The 17,648-nt window shown below is 46.2% G+C and overlaps 1 protein-coding gene across 5 annotated transcripts in view; it reads left to right on the top strand.

Annotated features, from left to right (window-relative positions):
- LOC138821748 (golgin subfamily A member 3) overlaps nucleotides 1-16,878 on the top strand; it is a 47,848-nt gene extending 30,970 nt beyond the window's left edge. For all 5 annotated transcript variants that reach the window (XM_070014148.1, XM_070014151.1, XM_070014146.1 and 2 more), the window contains exons 15-24: nucleotides 643-859; nucleotides 2,274-2,417; nucleotides 3,467-3,664; nucleotides 4,498-4,614; nucleotides 8,999-9,138; nucleotides 9,954-10,086; nucleotides 10,709-10,831; nucleotides 11,695-11,856; nucleotides 13,007-13,170; nucleotides 13,761-16,878. In XM_070014148.1, coding sequence (XP_069870249.1) covers nucleotides 643-859; nucleotides 2,274-2,417; nucleotides 3,467-3,664; nucleotides 4,498-4,614; nucleotides 8,999-9,138; nucleotides 9,954-10,086; nucleotides 10,709-10,831; nucleotides 11,695-11,856; nucleotides 13,007-13,170; nucleotides 13,761-13,932 — 1,570 coding nt within the window. In that variant the 3' untranslated portion in view covers nucleotides 13,933-16,878. The remainder of the gene's footprint in view (nucleotides 1-642; nucleotides 860-2,273; nucleotides 2,418-3,466; nucleotides 3,665-4,497; nucleotides 4,615-8,998; nucleotides 9,139-9,953; nucleotides 10,087-10,708; nucleotides 10,832-11,694; nucleotides 11,857-13,006; nucleotides 13,171-13,760) is intronic.
- The last annotated feature ends 770 nt before the right edge of the window (nucleotides 16,879-17,648 follow it).

The raw sequence follows: 17,648 nt of genomic DNA, 5'->3' as shown, positions 1-17,648 counted from the left end.
ATTTTTTCTTTCCAACAAGGTTTTCTCTTGTTACTTAGGCTGGCCTTGAACTTTTGATCTTCCTGCCTCACCCTTCTGAGTAGTGGGGTTATAGTCATGTACCACTGCACCTGCTCTTTTAGGATCTTTTTACTACTGTGGTATACCCTTTTCTTTTTGTCTTTTGTGAGTCAGTGATTCTTTCATGCACTTGATTGTTGAATTTTTGTTGACCTTCAGAAATAATTTTGGGGATGTTTCTATTTGGTAGGAGTGGACCAGTTCTACCCTCACAAGGATCATTTTCAAACCATTCTAAGAAGAAAGAAGGTCTGATGGTGGTGGAGGATATGATATGTCTTAGGGAACTCATGTAGCTCTTCTTGTTCTGGCTTGGCAAGAACACCTGACAGTTGCTGTTGCCCTTTCACCTAACAGTGGCCATACTAGTGCAGGATCAGGCTTTCTTAGATCTCAAGAGCAGCTAGACTCTAAATGGTGTTGACCCAAGGAATCCTCTCTGGGGCATAAGGTCCAAAACATTGTCCAGCCCTGGAAGGTGAAGTGGACCCCGTCCTTGGTGTATTTGGTACGCCACATGCCAGGGTGGTTGTGATGGAAGTGAGCTCACTTTCTCTGTCTGCATCTTTTATTGTGTCCCAGGGCCATCACAGAGCAGAAACAGAAGATGAAGCGATTAGGGTCAGACCTGACGAGTGCCCAGAAGGAGGTGAAGACAAAGCACAAGGCCTATGAGAGTGCGGTGGGCATCCTTAGCCGCCGCCTGCAAGAGGCCCTGGCTGCCCAGGAGGCTGCGGACGCAGAGCTAAGCCAGCTCAGAGCCCAGAGCGCAGTTGGTGGCAGCGACTCGACTCTACAGGTAGGCAAATGCTGCATCTCTCCCCACCAGAGTCCTGGATACTCTGAGTGTAGGGAAGGGATATTTTTCCCCCTAAGACTTGTAAAAGGTCATTGTCCCTGAGCTTTTTCACTCCAGGCTTGTCCTTTACCACCTCGAGCCATGGTTCCACTTCCAGTTTTCTGGTGGTTAATTGGAGATAAGAGTCTCAAGAACTTTCCAGCCCCAGATGACTTTGAACTGGCATCCTCAGATCTCAGCCTCCTGAGTAGCTAGGATTCCAGGTGTGAGCTACTGGTGCCTGGCTGTAAAAGGGTTCTTTAAAGAGAGAAATGATTGAAATGTTCAGTGTGCACTTTCAGTGACTTCTGTACAGCATCTCTTGGCTCTCATATTCTATGTCATGAGCCTTGTTTTCTCCATGAGCCTCCTGGGCATAGAGAAATTCAACTCCTGGCTGTGATAAGTAGAGGCATGTCTTAGCCCTGGACTCTAGCCTCCTTTGTGTTTGTGGGGTTGCAGGCATGGCCTGAAGTGGAGCAGTGGGCTGCACCCACCAGGAGGCTTGAGGGTCCAGTGAGGGTATGAGGGGCCAGAAGACAGAGTTTAATAGAGTCTGGAAAGCTTTGGAGGAGATATTCTTGGGTGGAGGCTGGCTTGGGGAGCTTAGGTTGGCTTTGCTATTGGTGGGTGCAGAAAACCATAAAGGCCCTGTTCTCCTGTCCTGGGGTGTAGCCAGGCCATGGGTTAAACAGGGAGTGCAGAAAAGGTTATTTCAGTAGGTGGTTGATTGTACTGCAGTGGCCAAGAATTGGCAAAGCAGAATAAGGGTGGCAGATTGGGAAACAGGGCATTGAGCACAGCTCTGAGAGCAGCAGAATTGCTGGGTTTGGGATCATCTGAGTTCTGCAGTGTCCAGCCACCTTTGGAGGAACTGGAGTTTGAGTTTAGGTTTGTATATAAGAAGCCAGAATAGCCGGGCGCTGGTGGCTCACGCCTGTAATCCTAGCTACTCAGGAGGCTGAGATCTGAGGATCGCGGTTCAAAGCCAGCCCGGGCAGGAGAGACCGTGAGACTCCTATCTCCAATAAACCACCAGAAAACCGGAAGTGGCGCTGTAGCTCAAGTGGTAGAGCGCTCGCCTTGAGCTGAAGAGCTGAGGGACAGCGCCCAGGCCCAGAGTTCAAGCCCCACGACCGACAAAAAAAAAAAAAAAGAAGCCAGAATAGTTAGTCCTAGCTCTCAGACTGAGGCAAGAAGTTCTCTAGTGTGAAGCCAGCCTGGACCACATCATAAGACTTGGTCTCAACAACAAAACTAGACAGGCAGACAAAAGAACGTTAGTGGGACCACAGAGCTTTCTGCTAGGACTTGAGGAGTACGTGGGTTTGTCACAGGATGGTGACCAATTTTATTATCCTGTTTTATCTGTTAGGAGAAGATCCAGGCCTTGGAGGTGGAGCTGCAGAATGTTGGCCAAAGCAAGATGCTGCTGGAGAAGGAGCTTCAGGAAGTGATTGCAATGACTAGCCAGGAGTTGGAAGAGTCTCGTGAGAAGGTTTTGGAGCTAGAAGATGAGGTAACACCTGCATGTTGCCATGCAGTGCCCTATATTGCTCAACACTGCTGCTTGTGTCTGGTTGTCTTCTGATTATTGTTGGAGACATCTATCTATCTATCTATCTATCTATCTATCATCTATTTATTAGTTATTGCCAGTCTTGGGGCTTGAACTGAGGGCCTGGGCACTGTCCCAAGTTTCTTTTGCTCAAGGCTAGCACTCTTCCACTTGAACCACAGCACAATTTCTGGCTTTTTCTGTTTATGTAATACTGAGGCACCAAACCTAAGGCTTCATGCATGCTAGGCAAGCATTCTACCGCTAAGCCACATTCCCAGCCCAAAAGAGACTATTTCTAGGGCACTAGTGAGGACAACAGTGACAATCATTGACAGTTACATGGATGTATCTTAGGATAACCAGTGTGAATCTTGGGTTTCCCCAGTTAGAGAGTTTTAGTTGAAAATAAGAAACACAACTTGAGCCTTTCAAGGAACACTCAGAGATAGCAGAGGCAGCTGTATCTCCAGACGGTGCATTGTATCTCCAGACATCTTGGCATTGTCATCAAGAGCTCTTGCCATTGACCTGGCCTGTGTCTTGGCCTATCTCGAACCCTTTTCAGAGTCCTGGGACACTGCCAGTCACTTTGGGTCAGCATACTTCTCCAGTCCTCTCTGTCCTACCCTGAAATGTGTGTTGGTAATACTAGTCAAGCTCCATGCCACTATGTTGTGTTGGTGTTGGCTGGGCTGGAAGCAGTTCTTAGACAAAAGCTCCTGTGGTCCCAGAAGAGCAGCCTGTACTCAGGTGCTTCCTCTTCCCACATCAAAAATCAAGGAGAACAGTTTGCGTTATGCTTTAGTATTCCAAAGGATTTAGTATTCTAAACTTGCGGTTTTCAGGTAGTTTTATTGGAGATAAGAGTCTCACGGATTTTCCTGCCTGTGCTGGCTTTGAACCGTGATCCTCAGATCTCAGCCTCCTGAGTAGCTAGGATGACAGGCGTGAGCCACCAGTGCCCGCCTAGAACAGGTATCTTGACAGTTACTTTTGGTATGTTTCAGCTTCAAGAATCCAGAGGCTTCAGAAAGAAGATAAAGCGCCTAGAAGAGTCAAATAAGAAGCTGGCTCTTGAGTTAGAACATGAGAGAGGGAAGCTCACAGGCCTTGGACAATCCAATGCAGCTTTACGGGAGCACAACAGCATACTGGAGACGGCGTTAGCCAAGAGGGAGGCTGATCTGGTGCAACTGAATCTCCAGGTACTCAGACTTCCCAGAACAGAGGGAGAGTTGTGTGCCCCATGCATACTGTGTCTGACTATATCCAGTCACCTCAGGTATCTCAAGAGAACACAACACTCCACTACAGAGAGGATGTAGACGCTCCGAGGCTCCAGGAATGTATTTAATTCACAAACCAAGATCTTTCAGCTGTAGGGTAGACCTGGGCTCTGCATGTAAAACCAGATGTTCTGTCAGTTGTAGAGTCAGTATGTTGGCTTACTTATTTCATTTTGCATAATGGGTTCCTGAAGGAAAGAGGTGGACTATCCTCTTGTTTTAGCAATGACTTGTGCAGTAGTTGTTACCTGAAGTTCTCACATGGTTCACAACTAGGATTTGAACTCTACCCAGAGTATTACTAGCAGACACTGTTCTTAGCTCCTTCGGTTCCACAGCCACCATGTGGACTGAGAAGAAGCTGCTAAGCTTAGAGAAGTCTGCAGACTGACAATCTAAGGGCCACATTGCATGTCAGCCTTAACATGTCCAGTCACTAGAGACTTGAATAGCTTACACTTTTCCCTAGCTCACTTTTCCCTAGCTCCTACCACTTCCATTCTTACTATGTTGCCTTGCCTTGTGTTGTAATTTAGAATTTATGTGTGTGTCTATGTTATTAAACATGACCATGTGAGCAGTCCTTTGAGCTCATCTTATAGCAGATGGACTTCTCTCCCACTGTGACATGTATTGCCCTGCTGGGTTCCTGAGAGTGGACTTTCTGGAGGAGTTTTGGCTGTATGAGGCCATACACTGTATCACGGGCTCTAAGGAGTTTTCTTTCCATATCCTTTTGCAATGCGTTCTAGGTACAGGCAGTTTTGCTGCGCAAAGAAGAGGAGGATCGCCAAATGAAGCAGCTTGTCCAGGCCTTACAAGCCTCATTAGAGAAAGAAAAGATGGAAGTAAACAGCCTCAAAGAGCAGGTGTGTGACCACTTCTAGTCACCTTCAGATTCATAGGCCCTTCTGTCAGATCCTTCAGTGTCTACAAAGTTACATGCTCTTCACACACATAAGCAACTCTTTCTCCCAGGACTCTTCTCTAGGGAGGAGAGTTATCATCATAGGGTTGTGAGGACAGAGGCTGCTGAAATTTTAAAAAATGACATTCAGCTGGTTGTGGTGACTCGTGCCTGTAGTCCTAGCGACTGTGGGTTGTAGTTCAAAGCCTGTCAGAGCAGGAAAGTCCATGAGACTCTTATCTCCAATTAACCACTAGAAAACTGGAAGTGGGAGTTGTGGCTCAGTGATAGAGTACTACTAGCCTTTAGCAGGAAAGCTCAAGGACAGCACCCAGGCCCTGAGTTCAGGCCCCACAACAGCAAAACAAAAAAAAACAAAAAAAAAAATAAACCACTTATCTATGCAGGCCTAGAAATGTGGATTGATCCATACATGTATACATGTATTAGTCATTACTAGGAAAACATGTCCTTTGTAATGCCAGGTTCGAAAAGCACACTTACTGTTTGTGCTAAAAACAGACAAACTAACTGGAATGTGACTTAAATGGTAGAGCACTGGAACACAAAGCCTTGAGTTCAATCTCTAGTACTGCAAAATAGGGAAAGGTAGACAAGAATCTGGGTGTGGTGGTACAGGCCTGTTATCCAGTACCAAGGGTGCTGAGGCAGAAGGATCCTGAATTTGAGGCCAGCCTGGGCTACATTTCAAAGCACAGTCTCAAAAAAGTGTTTTCAGTATAAAGAGCCACAGTATGTAGTTACTGATCAATAAGGCAAATCATTTAGCAGAAGCTTGTGCTAATCACTGTGCATTTTATCTCAGGCCCTGTTCTACAAAGTTTCTTTATTAGAATATGAACTTCCTGCTGAAACACCCCCAGTGCTTGGCACAGAACATGCGGTCAGAGCCACTAGCTACGTGTGTGCTTGTGGGCATAGAAGTTGCTAGGAGAGGGTTAACTGTAATTGTCTCTGAAGAAATATGGAAAAGAACACCTCACTTTACCTCTAATCTCTAGATTACCTTACAAGTTACAATTACTTTTCCAAATTTTTCAACTTAAAAAATAAAGCTTCTTCTTGTGATCTAGATTTTTGCCACATCTATAAAAACATCTGTATGATGATAGAATAGGGAATATTCTTTTTTTTTTTTTTCTTTTTTTTCTTTTTTTTTTTTTTTTGGTCATGGGCCTGAACTCTGGGCCTGGGCACTATCCTTCAACTCTTAAGCTCAAGGCTAGCGCTCTACCACTTGAGCCACAGCGCCACTTCCAACTTTTTCGGAGTATGTGGTCCTGAGGAATCAAACTCAGGGCCGCATGCATACACAGCAAGCACTCTACCCCTGAGCCACCTTCCCAGCCCAGGAAATATTCTTTATTTCTTGGATGGTGTGTATGTATGAGAGAGAGAGAGACAGAGACAGAGAGTGACAGATATTGACAAAGAGTGACAGATATTGACACAGAGAGACAGAGTGTATGTATGTGTTCATGTTCATGTTTCTGAGGCTTGATCTTAGTGCCTGGGTGCTATCACTGAGCTTCTTTTGCTTAAGGCCTAGGACTCTTACCACTTGAGCCATAGCTGTATTTTTTTTTTTTGGTAGTTTATTGGAATTAGAGAATTTAACAGACTTTGCTGCCTGGCTTTGAAGCACAATCCTCAGATCTCAGCCTCCTGAGTAGCTAGGGTTACAGGTATGAGCCACTAGTGCCTGGCAAAATTGTGTGTGTGTGTGTGTGGTTTTTTTTTTTTTTTTTTTTTTTTTTTTTGCCCGTCTTGGGGCTTGGATTCGTGGGGGGGGGGGGGGGGGGAGGGCCTGAACTCTGGGCCTGGGCGCTGTCCCTCAGCTCTTTAACTAAAGGCTAGCACTCTACCACTTGAGCCACAGCGCCACTTCCAGCTTTTTTTTCCTGCTTATGTGGTGCTGAGGAATCGAACCCAGGGCCTCATGCATTCAAGGCAAGCGCTCTACCACTGAGCCAACTTCCCTGCTTGGGGCTTGGATTCTGAGCCAAGGTGCTGTCCCTGGGTTCCTTTTGCTAAAGGCTAGCACTCTAGCACTTGAGCCACAGCGCCACTTTCAGCTTTTTTGGTGATTAACTGGAGATAAGACTCATGGGCTGGGCACCAGTAGCTCACTCCTGTAATCCTCGCTACTCAGGAGGCTGAGATCTGAGGATCACGGTTCAAAGCCAGCCCAGGCAGGACAGTCCATGAGACTCTTATTTCAAATAAAAACCACTAGGGGGCTGGGAAGGTGGCTCAGTGGTAGAGCTCATGCCTTGCATGCCAGAGGCCCTGGGTTCGATTCCTCAGCACCATATAAGCAAAAAGAAAAAAGCCGGAAGTGGCGCTGTGGCTCAAGTGGTAGAGTGCTAGCCTTGAGCTGTAGAGCTGAGGGACAACGCCCAGGCCCAGAGTTCAGGCCCCATGACCAGACCCCAAAAAAACAAAACAAAACAAAAAACCACTAGAAAACCAGAAGTGGCACTGTGGCTCAAGTAGTTGAGCGCTTGCCTTGAGCTGAAGAGCTCAGGGACAGTACGCAGGTCCAAAGTTCAAGCCCCACGACCAAAAAAAATTTTAAAAAAGACTCATGGGAAGGCAGCTAAGTGGTAGAGTGCTTGCCTTGCATGCATGAGGCCCTAGGTTTGATTCCTCAGTACCACATAAGCAGAAAAAGACAGAAGTGGTGCTATTGACCAAGTGGTAGAGCGCTAGCCTTGAGCTGAAGAGCTGAGGGAAAGCACCCAGGCCCAGAGCTCAAGCCTCATGACCGGCCAAAAACAAAAAACAAAAAAACAGGGACTTTGACTAGGGATGGTTTCGAACCGTGATTCTCAAATCTCCGGCTCTGAGAAGTTAAGATTACAGGAAGAGCCACTGGCACTCAGCAAAATTAATACTCTTTAATAAGAATATTTTGGGGGCTGGGAAGGTGGCTCAGTGGTAGAGCGCTTGCCTAGCATGCCTGAGGCCCTGGGTTCGATTCCTCAGTACCACATAAGCAAAAAGAAAAAAGCTAGAAGTGGCGCTGTGGCTCAAGTGGTAGAGCGCTAGCCTTGAGCTGAAGAGCTGAGGGATAGCGCACAGGCCCAGAGTTCAGGTCCCACGACCAGACCCCCCCCCCCCAAAAAAAAAAAAAAAAGAATATTTTGGTATGAACAATGATTGACTTGTTCATGGCCTACAACAACTAGATCTTGCTTGGAGACTTCTTGCTGATAACAGTTCTGTGCTGATACAGGTAACCTTCTTCCTGCCCAGCCCCTAAGTCTGTGGTTTGCTCTGAGCTTAGTTATCACTTAAATTTTATTCTTCTTTTCTTTTTTTTTTTGGTCAGTTGTGGGCTTGAACTCTGGGCCTGGGCGCTGTCCCTCAGCTCTTCAGCTCAAGGAGAGCGCTCTACCGCTTGAGCCACAGTGCCACTTCTGACTTTTTCTGCTTATGTGGTACTGAGAAATCGAACCCAGGGCCTCATGCTGCAAGGCAAGCACTCTACCACTGAGCCACCTTCCCAGCCCTTGAATTTTATTCTTGTCTTACAAAAAGGTGTAAGTAGGAAATTTATAACTAAAATGGAGACTTTGATTTCTTTTTTCTGAGAGTAGTTGTGAGTGATGCTTAATTTGTTTTCTCTCAGTGTATTTAAGCTTCTTATCTGAAATAATGATGAAGATTAAATGAAGTACTGATCACTTTCAATCTCTAATGAACCTACTAAACTGTTAATAAGAGTTTAAGCCGGGCGCCGGTGGCTCACGCCTGTAATCCTAGCTACTCAGGAGGCTGAGATCTGAGGATCGCGGTTCAAAGCCAGCCCGGGCAGGAGAGACTGTGAGACTCCTATCTCCAATAAACCACCAGAAAACCAGAAGTGGAGCTGTAGCTCAAGTGGTAGAGCGCTCGCCTTGAGCTGAAGAGCTGAGGGAGAGCGCCCAGGCCCAGAGTTCAAGCCCCACGACCAACAAAAAAAAAAAAAAAAAAAAGAGTTTAAAGGTGTTTTTTTTTAATTTCCCTTTTTTTTTTTTGTTTTTTGTTTTTTGTTATTTTTGGGTGGGTCTCAGGGCTTGAAGTCAGGGCCTGGGCACTGTCAGTGAGCCTCTTTGTGCTCAATGCTAGTGTCTACCACTTGAGCCACAGTGCTACTTCCAGCTATTTCTGAGTAGTTTATTGGAGCAGTGGGTACTGGGTATCATAGCAAGCATCTTGATCTTTAATGGAAACTTGAAAAGAAGAAAAAAATAGAAGAGCAGATAGGACCTTCATGGGTTAGGAAAGCCCTTCACTCTGGTCCTTGGTGTGTTCACATTAGCTTTTTCCCTTCCTCCTAGGTGGCTGCTGCCAGGATGGAAGCTGGACACAACCGCCGCCACTTTAAGGCAGCCACGTTGGAACTGAGTGAGGTGAAGAAGGAGCTGCAGGCCAAGGAGCATCTGGTACAGACGCTTCAGGCTGAGGCTGATGAGCTCCAGTGAGTACCTGGGGAATATCTTAAGAGCTGATCACAGTGACCTCAGTGGTAGAATGCCATACAGCATTTCTTGGTACAAGAAGAGCTATTTGGAGGGGCTGGGAAGGTGGCTCAGTGGTAGAGCGCTTGCCTTGCATGCCTGAGGCCCTGGGTTCGATTCCTCAGCACCACATAAGCAAAAAGAAAAAAGCTGGAAGTGGCGCTGTGGCTCAAGTGGTAGAGTGCTAGCCTTAAGCTGAAGAGCTGAGGGACAGCGCCCAGGCCCAGAGTTCAGGCCCCATGACCGGACCCCCCCCCCCCCCCCAAAAAAAAGAAGAGCTATTTGGATCCTCCTTCTATCTTTAATTCTCATTTAACAGGATGGAGGGTTATCATTTACTAAGTTAGTAAGTACTTTTGAGTCAAATTAAAGAATTATCCAGTTCTACTTCTGGAAGCCTAAGATTATCCCTTGTCTTAACCCTCTCCTTTTCTTGTTCATCCTTTCCTGAAAACTATATGAGCCCTCATCCCAGGCTGTATTCTGGTTCATTGTAGCTCCGCACTAGTGTAGCATTGAGTCAGACCACATGGACGTTGGCAAGTCTGGGACTGAACACAACAGCAGTCTTATGCTTCTCACTGTATGCACCACCTCCGTCTGAATTGTGCAGGGAAAGCAAATCTCCCGTAAGAGTTCATAGGCTTGGCGGAGGTGGATTATTGTCCACAGCCTGTGGTGAATAATCTGTCTTCCCAGGACATTCCACACATTGAGTCTTAAGAGTAGGGAGAGCACATTGGGAGGATGCTGTCATTTTATTTTTTACATGCAGGATTCGGGAAGGGAAACATTTACAAGAAATAACACAGTTCCAGACAGAACTGGCAGAGACCCGGACCCGGCTCCAGCTCCTACAGCAGCAGCTGGACGTACAACTGAGTCAGCAACCTGTGGGAAGCCAAGAGGTGATAGCTAAGCTGCCAATTCAAGCTGTCTGCTCAGAAAGAAACTTACTATAAAAAGATTAGCATAGATAATGTGGTCATTTTCCAGTGTGTCACTTTAAGCTGGACTATAATCCTAGTTACTTAGGAGTCTGGCACTGAAGAATCGTAGCTTGAAGCCAGCCCAGACAAAAAAGTCATGAAACTCTTGTTTCTGATTAGCAAAATAAAGCTGGAGGCATGGCTCAAGTGGTACAGCACTAGCCAAGAGCTACCAGACTGAGCTAGCATAAAGCTTGAGCTAGTTCAAGCCCTGGTACAAGCAAAAAAAAATAAATAAAATGTCACTTTAAAATTGTCTTGGTCACTGGGTACCCCTGGCTCATACCAATAAATCCTAGCTATTCAGGAAGCTGAGATCTGAGAGTCATAGTTCAAAGCCATCCTGGGCAGGAAAGTTAGTGAGACTCTTACCTCCAATTAACTGCCAAAAACCCAGAATTGGAGCTGTGGCTCAAGTGGTAAAGTACTAGCCTCGAGCAAAAAAGCTCAAGGACAGCATCAAGCTTGAGGATTGGCACTCCCCACCCTCCCCCCCCCCCAAAAAAAATGTCTTGGTCATGAATCCCCTTTTTCCCTTTAGATGGAAAATCTCAAATGGGAGTTGGATCAGAAAGATAGAGAAATTCAGTCTTTGAAGCAGCAGCTGGACTTGACAGAGCAGCAGGGCAAGAAGGAACTGGAGGGAACACAACAGTCCTTGCAGGTGCGGTCCCTGTCCCTGGGCAGAGGTGGTATCATTCCTGTCCCCAGGATCTGGGTGGGGCTGGTACTGCTCCTGTCCCCAGGATCTGGGTGGAGGTAGTAATAAGTCCTGTCCCTGGGATCTCAGCAACATTCCACAAGTTAGTGATCAGACACGAGTTCCTGGTTCCTGTGCTGAGTATCTTATAGCCGGGCTGTGTGTGACTTGCATTACAAGAGTTCTTATCAAATTGGATGCCCTGTTTCTGAAGACATTGTTCCCATTTTAGAAGGAGCCTACCTCTACACGGTCACACAGCCAGAGAGATTCCGGTGGACCTGAATCTGATGTTCAAATCAATCCCTGTGCTAACTTGTGTCAAGTGTGTCAGGAACATGGCATTTTTAAACAATATATATGGGGGTGGGGGGAGACAGAATTTTGATCAACTTTCATAGAGAATCAGTGTGCACTCATTACTACTCATGGTAAGGATCAGAAACACAGCTTGCTAAGATTCTTCACTTGTAAACAAATGACTTGAGCCAGTTAAACTAGAACTGGTTTGTATTGTTTCATAGGAACGCTTATTCTTGTAGCTGACATAGGAATTTAAACAGATCCTTAGACTTGATTGTGCAGTATGATCATGTACATAATGCTGTTTCCTATGCAAAGGCAAGGAACTTGAGTAAAAATGATGATGGTATGATTCCTATTGGACTCTTTACAAAGTGTATGAACGGGTGAGGAAATTGTCCTAAATGAAAATGGCTCAGTAGCTGTCCTATGAAAATCAGTCTTAGAACCAACATACAAACTTAAGATCTTAGAATTGTGCTTAAGATCTTTTAAGCTTCTACATCTGAATTTACTTTCCTTAGAATATCAAATCTGAGTTGGAGATGGCTCAAGAAGATCTGTTGATGACTCAGAAGGATAAATTTATGCTTCAAGCCAAAGTATCTGAACTGAAGAACAGTATGAAGACTCTACTTCAGCAGAACCAGCAGCTCAAGTTGGATCTCCGTCGAAGCACAGCCAAGGTGGTATTCAGCCAGGCCCCTTCTAGTTAAGCTGATACCTCCCATGTGTGAATTTGTTTGGGCAAGAGGCTGATAGGGTGTCTAATCATTCACACATAAAGTAGATATAGTCAACTCTGAATAACTACTGTATGAAAGTAAATAACTATAGAGGATTCTGCTTTGACAGTAGACTGAATCATTTTATTTGATGCCTATTCTAATGGAATGGTTTACTCTTTTTTCATGAATCCAAATACCATTTTGCTGTAACACTCTTTTTTGTATTATACTTTGTTGTTGTTGTTGGTTGTGGGGCCTAAACTTCGGGCCTGGGCGCTGTCCCTCAGCTCTTCAGCTCAAGGTTAGCACTCTGCCACTTGAGCCACAGCGCTACTCCTGTTTTTTTCTGCTTATGTGGTGCTGAGAAATCGAACCCAGGGCCTCATGCATGTGAGGCAAGCACTCTACCACTGAGCCACCTTCCCAACCCTTGTATTATACTTTTAAATGAAAGAATAGGTTGACAGCTGTAGTGTAGGCTTTGGTGGGACCCCAAACTTTATGCTTGAGTGTTGAGATACCAGCAGATTTTTTTTTTTTTTTTTGCTGGTCATGGGGCCTGAACTCTGGGTCTGGGTGCTGTCCCTCAGCTCTTCAGCTCAAGGCTAGCGCTCTACCACTGGAACCACAGCTCCACTTCCGGCTTTTTCTGTTTATGTGGTGCTGAGGAAACGAACCCAGGGCCTCATGCTTGCAAGGCATGCACTCTACCGCTGAGCTACCTTCCCAGCCTCTCCAGCAGATTTTTTTGTACAGTCTACAATAAATAGATGTGCGCTCTTTCAGATTCTCAGGGTTATCTAGCGTAATTTGCTATTGGTGGAAAAGCTTTTAGGTTCTAGAAAGCTCAATAAGTTGTATAACCTACTTGATTTCTTAGGGAAACCCAGAGGTAAGGCTGTGGGTCTCCCATAGGAGAGCTCTAGTTTGGGGTCTAGCTGTGTTCTCCCAAAGGGCCATACATAAATTGTACTTGCCGTTACACATTGGGAACAAAGCTGTTGAACAGCCTAATTTGTCTGGTGATAACCAGGCTATATTGATAGAAAAAGCCTCTTAGGGGGCCTTGTTTGTGGGGAAGCTTACGATATAATGATTTTGTAAACAGAAGAAGGAGCCAAAAGGTGAGGCCAACTCCTCCAGCCCTGCAACACCCATCAAGATCCCTGACTGCCCTGTGCCCGCCTCTCTGTTGGAGGAGCTGCTACGACCTCCGCCTGCCGTGAGCAAGGAGCCTCTCAAGAACCTGAATAGCTGCTTGCAGCAGCTCAAGTATGATCTGTACTCTGTGCCTTTTATTTAGCCTTTGAGATGTCATGTGATTTAGTGCCAGCAGGACCCAAATAGACTTCTGCTTGTTGGGGCTTCTCAAAGGCAGAGCCTATAAGTCCATGTTGTAATGTGGAAGTGGCTTTATGAACTACTCTGGTGAACCAGATATTTTGTATCTGTCAGCCATGGACTGAGTCTCCTAGCTTAGGATACAAGAGGCCAGTGTCATGGGGCATGCAAGATAACGTTTCCATGGGCAGGTGGTAGCTCTCACATAGGAGTTGGTCAGCATGGACTCTTGGGTGTATTGTCTTTCATCTTTAACATGGTCCTGGTAGAAGTATCTCTCAAGCAGAAGCTGAGCCAGATGGTCTCCTGGGTTCTGCCAAAAATGAAGACAAATGCTTAGAACCCTTGTATTCTGTGAGGATGGCTGGTTTTGCTACCTGGTTACATATTTGTTAGTCTCTGAAAGCACCATACACGCCAATGAGCCAGTGCATCAACTCCAGTTTGTTAGTGGCAGCTATTGATGGTTGGTCTGCCTGGGCCTCATGTGACCAGATCTTTCCCTTGTCTCATGTCCTCAGGCAGGAGATGGACAGTCTACAACGCCAGATGGAGGAACACACCATCACTGTGCACGAGTCTCTGTCCTCATGGGCTCAGGTGGAAGCTGCCTCGGGAGAGCATGCCCACCCCAAGGGAGACACAGAGCCACATGGTCAAAGTAGGGCTCCCAGAGGAGGGCTGGATCAGTGACCATCTTCTTTGTTGCCACCAAATGTGGGCATCTGTGTAAAGGAATGTTCTTTTGTCAATATTATTTATTTGACATTTTTCTAAGATGACATATAAATTTTGCTTTTGCCTTTAACAAGGAGTAAAATAACAGAAGGAGAGCCAAGGATGAGTCATTTGAAATCACAACTAGCTTTTCCCATGAAATGACCAAATCTTAAAAAACAGTCTTCAATGAAGTGCTTGATGGGTTATTTGCAGGAGGCCTCTTATGAGTAATGGTAGGTGATGCCATCAGCCAGGTCCTAGTTGGAACTTTGCACAACAGGGTGTGTGGTCAGCAGTGCCTGGGCAGGCTAGGATGATGTTTCTCACCTTCCTGTTTCACTCAGTAAGAGTTTTACTTTGCTGCAGTATCACTTTCACCTTTGGCTTTTCATTCACTTCTTAATAGCCATCCCACCATAAGCTGTGTACATAAATACCGGAAGTCTTTTAAAAGCCTATGCCTATATTATTTAAGGAAGGATCTAATTGTCTTTATTGACTGCATTTTGAACATTTGCTGTTGGGAATTGTTATGTGTAGGATTTAGGGATGTCATAAAGTTATATTTTAGGAAATATTACTTACCTTCTAAAACCAAATATTCTTGCACAGAAAAGGTTTCTTGTTTTTGTTTTTCTTGACAGTCTTCTGTCAATGTCTTTGAAATTTATAGCACTGACCTGTTAAGGCCACTAGTCCTGTGTGGTCACTACCCACTTAGCTGTCACCAGGTGAGACTAAGTCAGACCCTTGATTGGGCTCAGTGGCCACCAGGAGACACAGGACACCAGTGTCCTCACAAACTGAACTGACGTTTGAGGAGTGCAGGGACCCGAAGGAGAGTGGAAGGGGCTTTAAACTCATCTACAGGTAGGAGGCTGTACCTCCATGCTCCATGAGATGGTTGGTGTTTACTCAAGCCTGTGTATGAGTATTAGCACTCAGGAGAGACTCCTGGGCCCTTGGAGGATGCCAGTGTTACCTGAAGTCATAGTTAGTGTCTGGAAGAAGGTCGTGTTGATCCCATAAGACACAGGAGGTTTAGAGACAGATGCTTTGTCAAGCACCTACTTCATGAGATTTTCCTGGGATTTGCTACAGATGTGTGCTGACAGAGAATTGAAGTCTTTAAGTTCCCCCCTAGTTTGGTAAGAAGATCTAAAATAAAACTTGTTATGAGTTAGAAGGAAAGAGGGAGGTCTAGGTGGCTTGTGCAAGCAGATCTGATATGAAAGTGAATTTCTAAGTGTTATTGATCAGCCTTGTTGGTAGAATACCTGTGGCTTCTTTGTTGAGAAAACAGTATGGAATTTTAAGTTGTTTATGTTCTCTTGTAATATATAGTGTTAGGAGGTTAACTGATTGATGCAGTGAAGAGATTGAAAGATGTTTGGTGTTTTGAAAATATCCCCTAGCAAATATCAAAACTTTTAAAATATGTATAGAATTTGTACAGGGCTAATCTTGAAATAATACTTGAAAACTTCATTTTAAATATACCCTATCTTAAATTGGAAATTGTTTTTTGTGCCCATACTGGGGCTTGAACTCAGGGCCTGGGCACTGTCATTTAGCTTTTTGCTCAAAGCTGGTGCTAAATTCCTGGAAATGGTTTTAACTACATTGTTCTTGTCCTAATAGGAAAGAAAGATGGTAGTTTACATTCTTATTTATTTTGGTTGTATTATCTTGTTTTAAGAAATAATGCCTGGGCTTGTTCTGTGGCAGGATTTTTCTCCCTCCTGCTCAGGACTTTGGGTGGGGCTTACTATTTTTCTCTTGTCTTAGGAGAAACTCATTCTTGCTTAATTTACCAAGTAAAAGTCCTTCTCCTGTCCTCAACCCTTTCTTCTTTTGTCCTTATCGCTTTTCTTTTGCTCTGCTGTACTGAGTATGGGTATGTGTACCCTCAGAAACGGCAACTCCTCTAGGCCTTGCCATCATTCTCTGTGAGTCTCTTTGCCAGGGCCACATTGGTCCCACGAAGGGACAGCTCCAGCCTCTGTCCATCTTTGTGCATCGATTTTTATGCACACCTACAGTTCTGGATCAGAGGTCTCCTACACTCAGTTGGTATAGGGAAAGGCCAATAGTCCCTGTATTCCTATGTCCATGAATATTTCCTTAAACAAAAATAAGGTGTCATATAAAGATTCTGGAAGTGAAAGGGACCAGTCTATTTGAAACAAAAATGCCCTAGAGTCTTTCTACCAAAGACTCTAGTAACATTAGTAACACTGGGGTGTGAGGCAAAATGAGCCTTAATCTAATGCACCTACTATAGAGTTAAAAAATATATATATATCATTTTATAGTGGTTTCAGGGTCTGATACGATCCTTGGGTTGATGCTTTAGGAGGGTCTGAAAATTTCAGTGGTTTTGTTTCTCATTTCTATTTAAAAAAAAAAAAGCAAAAACAACAACCTTCTTCAAAGCGTCCTCAGGTTGGGGGTTTCCTAGGAAAGGTGTCACCATGTGTCACAGATTGTAACTTTAAAAAGCATGTTGGTTTTTTTTTTTATGGATATAAGTGTGCTTGGGAATTCCTTAAATTTTGTGCAATAAACTATTTTTGGTAAAGGTTTTCCTATTTCATTGGGGAAGTTTCAGTTTAATTTTTTATCTCACGTTAAACCCTATGTTAAAGTGAGTTTAGAAAGAGAATTCTGTTCTGTCATGGTTTGTTGCTTTAGACCAAGCAAGAGGCGCACGACGTTGTCTCTCCTTTGTAGGCTGCGTGGCAAGCAGCACGGGAAGAGAAGTGTGCGTGGCAAGCAGCACGGGAAGAGAAGTGTGCGGGACAGGGGCTCTGGTAGGTTAATACTGATCACATGATTCTTACAGCTTCGTCCTGTCATTCTTTATTTCTTACCAATAAGGGTTAGCCAAGTATAGATTTCAACCAAATATTACTATTAATAAACCTGTGGTTTGAAAAAAATGCAAAAAGCAGCCAGTCTCAGGATTTGAGTTGGTTGGCGTTTTCTTCCTACACCTCCATTTTGTTAGCCCATGTCACGGTTATGCGACTGCACTCTAAAGGACTGGAAAGCAGGCTCTGGGCAGCTGTCAGGGTGGGCTGTTAATGCATTACTCTGCCGTCCTGTCTAAGCCAGTGACAGTAGCCGGCACAGCCCGAGCCCGTCCCAGCCCAGGGGCCTCCGCAGCCCCGGGTGGCTCTTTTCACTGGGCAGTGACTGCCGAGAGCCCAGCGTGCCGGACACTCTCTGCATAAAGTGGACTCGAGTCCCACCGGCTCCGCGCCCACAGCCCCCGGGCCACCTGGGTTCCCCCCGGGCCGCTGGGGCGGGCGGAGCGCAGTCCGGCGCCGGCGCGTTCCCGCGTCCCGCCCGGCCGGGGCCCGCACGCAGGGCTCCCCCACCCCACGGCGGGACGAGACCCGCCCGGCCCCGCGGCCGGACGCCGCCGCCGGCTCCGCCCACCGGGGCGCAGGCGACGCGCTTGCGTCAGAGCCGCGCCGGCTGCCCGCGCCGCTGCCTGAGGCGCTCGCGCGGACCGGACCCTCCTCGCCGCCGCGGGCCCCGCCCCGCCCCGCCCCGCCCCGCTCCCGTGAGCGGGAGACGCCGGGCGCGCACGCCGCGCCGCCTTCCCCGAGCCGGGCCCCCGCGCAGGCAGCGGCGCGGGCAGCCGGGCGGGGCCTGAGGCGGCGGGGCGCCGGAAGCCACGC

Source organism: Dipodomys merriami, unplaced genomic scaffold (assembly GCF_024711535.1).
Source record: "Dipodomys merriami isolate MVZ:Mamm:240054 unplaced genomic scaffold, mDipMer1.0.p SCAF_935, whole genome shotgun sequence".
NCBI classification, from domain to species: domain Eukaryota; kingdom Metazoa; phylum Chordata; class Mammalia; order Rodentia; family Heteromyidae; genus Dipodomys; species Dipodomys merriami.
Note: the sequence above shows the minus strand (reverse complement) of the source record. Positions and strands in the feature narration are given on the sequence as shown.